General features: G+C 42.0%; 1 protein-coding gene across 2 annotated transcripts in view; it reads right to left on the minus strand.

Annotated features, from left to right (window-relative positions):
• RAB6A (RAB6A, member RAS oncogene family) overlaps window positions 1–4,599 on the minus strand; it is an 87,496-nt gene extending 82,897 nt beyond the window's left edge. For both annotated transcript variants that reach the window (XM_061149907.1, XM_061149915.1), the window contains exon 1: window positions 4,061–4,599. In XM_061149907.1, coding sequence (XP_061005890.1) covers window positions 4,061–4,130 — 70 coding nt within the window. In that variant the 5' untranslated portion in view covers window positions 4,131–4,599. The remainder of the gene's footprint in view (window positions 1–4,060) is intronic.
• Between the last annotated feature and the right edge of the window lie 2,174 nt (window positions 4,600–6,773).

Here is a 6,773-nt window from a genome sequence, read left to right on the forward strand (position 1 = left end):
ATTAGAACCAGATGACGTTTAATACATCAGACATTACAGAGATTTGCAAATATGCAAAACAATGCCACTCTTTCACTAATTTTTTTTTCCCCCCACTAAATTTTTGTTTGGAAAATAGTTCTCTCATTAAAACGATTATGTCAACATGTAATAGATTTAATACTATTATTTTTAGATGAAATAAATATTTTAAAATTTTCTCAATTAACTTTTGATGCAGTAAACAGGGATATAAAAAAGCTCTTTAGAAGCCTCAACAATTTGTGAAAGCATAACAGGATTTTGAGAAGAAACAAAGAGCACTGGCCTAGCCAGTCGAAACTGTTCAGTATTTCTTGTCTCTGATATTAAGATTTTTTTTCCAACATTGCATACCACAATTCAAAAGAACTAATGTAAAAAAGGTAATACAAATAAAAAAATAAGCAGTACTAAGCCAGGTATGTGTTTCTTTTCGAGATTACACTTCCTAATTTGTAACTCATAACATTTGTTTGTATTATTTTCTACTCTAAACTATCATGACATTCCTAGAAGTGCCTCTGCGTTTCAAGACAATAATCGAAAGTAGTAACAGAAGAGGTTCCTCAAATAAAACTTAAATACACAGATTTAAGATGTGTATTTCAACATTTCTTTATTAAATCATCTATACTACTGAAATACAAAGAAACCATAAAAGTTTACCACAGTAAGATTACCAAGACTGATGTCATTAATTCAATATGAGACTTCGTAATACTAAACAATTCACCTTCACTATAGAGCACAGATCCTTAATTTTTTTAAAAGTTAACTAAAACAGTCTACCTAACTTCAAATCTGTTCCATGAATCTGTCTTTAATAATCAATTGACATATTTTTGACACTATAATAAAAGAAAATAATTTAAAATAACTGTAACAATACAAAACTAATTTTGTTCAACTAAAAAAAAAATGTATAAAATTATGGTCACTTTTTTTTTAGCGCCATGGTAAAGGCTGTATGTAAATTATTGGAATCCATGCCCCTTGAGCATCTGGACTATCCCCACATACAATCAAATAATGTAAGTACAAAATGTTATTGGTGGGAATTCACTGGCAGTCCAGTGGTTAGGACTCGGCACTTTCACGGGCTGGCCTGGGTTCAATCCCTGGTTGGGTCCAAAAACCATGCAGTGCAGCCTCCCCCTCCCAAAAGAGTTACTGTTAAACTATTAATTGCATAAGGAAAAAATGTAGACTTCACCATAACAAAGATGACTCTATCTTTGGTTACCATTAGATTCAATCATCATTCATTCTGAGTACCTGTTATAAGCCTGGCACCATTCTAGGTGCTGGGGATACAATGAACAAAAAAATAATTTTTAATCTTCATGGGACTTGCATTCTGTTGTGGGAAATAGACAAAAATGAACACAAGTAAGAATTAGAAATATGGTAAATGCTATTAAGGAGACAAGGCTTTGCTACAGATTGGTCATTGAAAGATGAACTGTGGAATTCTAAAACCTAAAAATAAAAAATTCATGAGTTAAATCAAGATGACATGGACTCTACAGATTTTTGCTAATGCCTAAGAAAACTACAGACATTGCCTGTGAAAACAGAGATCAATCTTTCCAAAGCCAATGGACAATATTACTGAACAATACAGTGGTCTCAAAAGATAATTAATCTCACAGTTCTACAGTTAAAAGGCATGTAAACACAATGCTAAAAAAAAATCTAAGATGAGCCTAAGGAGACAGGGCAACCAAATGTAATGTGGTATCCTGAATCGAATGTTTACAGGCAAAAAGATAAAAATTAAGAAGACCCGAATAAACTATAGATTTTAGTTAATAATGTATCAATATTCGTTCATTAACGGTAACAAATGCACCATAGAGATATGATGTTAATAACAGGGGAAGCCGGGTGGGGCTAGATGGGAACTCTGCAGGATCTTAATTTTTCTGTAAATCTAAAACTATTCTAAAAAATCAAGTCTAGTTACAAAAAATTTAAGACGGTGGAAGGAGGGGTAGTTAAGACTTAAAAGAAATTAGATGAGAAGCCATAAAACTCTGCAATGTGAATTAGAATATAAATACTCAAGAAATTCAAAGGAAACTTGCAGATTCTTAAATTATGATCTCTCTTCATACTAAAATCTTCCTAAGACAGAGATTAATGTATTTTTCATGCAAACTAAATAGCTCTGCATCACAATGTAAGGCAGGCAATAAAATCCCTAGAGTGCACCATAAGCACTTTGTGTGTGTGTGTGTGTTTGTGTCCTATTTATCAATAATGACCAATAGCTGTATTTTATGTATGGCACTGTCTTGAAACTGTCATAAAACACCTAGACAGGGATCAATCTCATAGGTTTCACTAAGTTACTTAAAGGAACAAGTTTATATTTACTTCAGGAAAAATATGCAAAGAGGAGACTTCATAAGAGGTCAGGGAGAAAAGATTATTTATGAAAGGAGAAAAAGGATTCCTCAAGTCCAACTGGAAGCAATTGTGCAACTATTATTAACCTACTTCCAATTAGTATAAATAGTTCAAAGTAGTAATAAGAGCGCCGAACTTATTTGCTACCAGCTATCTTCTTACCCATCAAAAGAAATAAATGTTTTCTACAGCCTAACCTAAAATATCTAGCATGTAACTCAATTGTCTGATGACTGGGGAGAAACTAATTAATCTCTCAGTGACTCAGTTTTAAAGATAAGAAAAGTGTGAGAAAAACAACAGAGCATGATAATCACTAAACTACAGAGTATGAAGTTTGCATAATATAGCATAAAATTGGAATTACCCTAAGAAGTAATTTTAGAGACAGTCATCACAAAATTAGAACCTTATACCTAATACAAAGTACAATAACAGCACAAATCTGACCAGGTAAATAACATAATTTCACTCATCAGATACTAAACAATATTAACTATACAAGAATCATTTAGCCAAAATGATATTACATATTCAAATCTAATTTAGATAAGAAGTGGATGAATCTATTTCTTCTCTACTCTGTTACTCCCTAAGCCCAAATGAAATCCTACAAAACAAAGATGTTCGTTATTCTAAACCCTTCTCTCAAAGGAATCTTAAATATTGATATATATTTGGAAAATACTAATGAAATGGAATAATTAACATCTCCCCAGTAATTCCTGTCTACACCACCGTGAGGAGAATCAGATACTGCTTCGCGTTGAAGCAGAAAAAGGAGAGGTGAGATGTGAAAAATTCCAAGTAAAACGATCATGACATAGCATCTGGCAGAGACTGGAAAGGCATGAACACTGCCAAAAGGATTGTCAGGGATGAAAGTCAAGAGAAGAAAACGAGGTTTTCCAACGAGCCACAGCCTAACCCAAGGGGCAAAAATCGCCACTGCCGCCGCCACTCCCTTACTCACCAACCACTCCATCCCCAAGTCCCCTCCAATTCAGATATATATCCTCCAAAACCCAGGCCAATTCCCCACCCAGGTGAAAACAATAATTTCCTAGGACCACCCCCCCCCCACCCCACTTCCCACCTTCGGTAAGACCCGCACTTCTCGCGGCTAAACCTCTGGGGAAAACAACGCCCAGATCCCACCCTCCTAGCGCAAGGTTGAAGAGGGCCGGTTACCCACCGTGGGGCTTCCCGGGTGGGCCTCACAGAGCAGACCAACTGGGATAAGAGCAAGAAACAAGGGTGGGGCTCAAGGGAGGGAGCTGGGGTTGGCGAGACGACGGAGACCGGAGGAAGAAAGGGATGGACAGGAGGCTGGGGCTGGGCGGGGTGAGGAGCGGGGAGGGCAGATCGACCGGAGAGGGCCGGGCTGCGGGGAACAGAGCCGGCGGAGTCGGGGACGGAAGGGTCAAAATCCGAGCGACGGATCATGGGAAGAGGAACGGGTGGCGAAGAGGGGTCGGCGAACCGAATACGGGCAGGGGCTGCGGGGGGTAGAACCGAGCGCGAACGCGAGGCCCGCAGGGAGCCTCCACGGACTGAAGGGCCGCATTGGGGGGCGGTGCGGGGAAGCCACGGCCAGCTGCCAGGAATGGGGGAGCCGCGCACTCACCGCTCTGCTCCCCCAGGAACACCAGCTTGAATTTCCTCAGCGGATTCCCGAAGTCTCCACCCGCGGACATGATGGAGCCGGAGAAGCTGCCGCCGCCTCAGCCCAGAGACCTCCCGGACCGACGCTGCTCCAACCGGTTGACGAAGAGGCTAGAGGAAGGGCCGGCGCCGAGCTCTCTCGGCCCCTGCAGGGCCCGGCGGCGGAGCAAGGCTGGAGAGCAGGGCTCCTCTACACAGACAGACAGCCGTCGCCGTCGCCTCCCCTCGGAGTCGCCTAGCACCTAGCGAGGCCCGCAGCTAGAAAAGGAGTGAAGGCGGTGTCGGAAGCAGCCAGGGGTGTGCTAGGGGTGGGGGGATCCCAAGGCTAGAGCCTTTCCCCTCTCAGCACCCGGCACCGAAACTGAGGTAAGGGTGGCGGAGTGGGAGCCGCAGAAGCGTTTGGGACCTCTCACACGCAGCGCTTCAGCTCCACAGCTGCCGCCGCCGCAGCCCAACCTGCTGAGTGCGCGAGCCTGTGGCGCGGCGCGGGGCGAGCCCGGGCGCGAGCCTGCCGCCCCGCCGGCCCCGGCGTGCGTGCGTGCGCGTGCGCGCCACAGACGGCGCCTTCCTGGTTCAGCCTGCTTTCCCGGCTCCGCCCGCTCAGCCGAGATCAGAGGTGGTTAGGTTTCCACTGGCTTGGGGAGATGCAGGGAAGTGGCGGGGCGGAGGCTGGAGGAACTGTTGGAGGTGGAATAGGGAGCACTTACGTCAGTTACTGGATGAACCAATCGAAAGAGGTCAAGGGCAGGCAGAGATGGGAGTGAGGTGGCGACGCCAGAGCGCGCGCGCTACCCTCGCTTGGTGGAAAGCGGCTGAGCGTGGCGGCCATGCGAAGAGTGGCCAGTCGCAGCCTGAGGGGAGGGGAGGGAATTGGGGCGGAGGCGGGGCCGGAAAGGAGATGGAATTGACCCAAACAAGTGCAGGTGAAATCGGAAGGCCTAGAGGTGTACAGATGGTTCCTCTTTTCTGAGCCCTCAACCTTGCTTCTCATTCCTCACATCCGCCCTTCACCCCCTTGCTCCATTTTCTTTCTCATAATTCCTCACATGATACCCTTCTTGGTACATTCTCCGCTGTTGCTCCAAGGAGTTTCATAACTACCAGAAGCAGGGCTTTCATATTTTTTGCAGATGAAGAAACAGAAGCTCATCACTTACAAAAGGACTTACAAAATCCACAGTTATAAAGTGGAACCCAGGTTTTGTCTTTTCCCCCATTGAACCTCCACACTATTCACTTTCTTAACCTGACCTGTTATGGTCTTCTGTTACCAATCTTTGTTGTTCAAATGTGGACAGCTCTAGGTGACCCCACCTTCTACTGTGATAGAAAAGGATTTAGATATCAGGTAAACCAAATCCCCCATTTCACAGATGGTGTAACTGAGGTTCATGTAGGAAATGGGTTTGCAGGCAGGTCACACAGCAAATTGGAGGTAGAGCATGGCCCTGATGTGAGGAAGTGGACATTCTAAGGATCATCCGTTTCTTCTAAAGCAGGGTTTCGGAATCTGCTGTGGATAGACCTCCCTTAAATTAGCCATCTACAGCTTGCCTATTTTTCTGTGGAGAGAATCCATAACTTTCAACCCAGTTCATGACCCCCAAAATGAAGATGACCCCCAAAACTAATGTCACACTCAAGAGGAGCTCAAGAAGATGTGACAACTAAGAGTAATGTGGATACAACTAACACGATAACTAAACTGTTAAGGCTGAATGGGATCCTGGAACAGAAAAAGGACATTAGGCAAAAACTAAGGAAATCTGAATATATATGGACTTTAGTTAATTACAGTGTAACAATATTTGTGTATTAATTGTAACAAATGTATCATACTAATGCAGGGTAATAGAGGAAACTGGGGGTGAGGAGAGGCATATGGGGATTTCCTGTACTCTCTACTCATTTTTTCTGTAAATCTAAAACTTTAAAAAAATAAAGTCTATTAATAAAAGATAAATAAATGTTAAGAATTATCAAATAAACAAATTGTCAAATTAGAGAATTTGGCATCAACCCCTTACCATACTTCAGTCACAACTTACCATACTACAGGATAGCATATGAAAAAGTAATCCTTGCCCTTGAAAGAGACACTTTTGAAAACTGGTATCAAAAATACTTCCAAATTAATAATAAAAAATAAGTTATTAAATTTGTGAGCCATACCATTCACAAAACACATTTATGTACATTTTCTCATTATTAGAGGGTTATTTACTTAGCTATAGAAATGACAGGATCAAACAACTGCCTTCTCAAACCCAGGGATGAATTGCTGAATGAACTAGAATAAATTGAGGGGAGGAAAAGAGGTTCTTACGCTTTCATCTATTCTAGCCTATCAAGACAACAGATATATCCTCGAATCTCCTTCTCTATCAAAATTTACTTCTGTCTAGTTCCTGTCAACTAAGCAGCAGATTTTAGAACACACATCTAAAATGAAATGGTAAAAACCTCAGTTGTGACATGGACACAACTTTGATTTTTCTTTTTTAATATTTGATTTTAAAAGTAATTTGTCAGGTCTGCTAAGGCTCTTCCCACCAGTAACCCAGAACCTTAGTACACAGAAAGAGTAGCTAATACCATGTAGAAAAACTCAGCAAACAAAAATGAATGGTGATTTTTTTCTTTCTGATGTGTACCAGGTTTTCATTATGTTTCCT

Source organism: Dama dama, chromosome 1 (assembly GCF_033118175.1).
Source record: "Dama dama isolate Ldn47 chromosome 1, ASM3311817v1, whole genome shotgun sequence".
NCBI classification, from domain to species: Eukaryota; Metazoa; Chordata; class Mammalia; order Artiodactyla; family Cervidae; genus Dama; species Dama dama.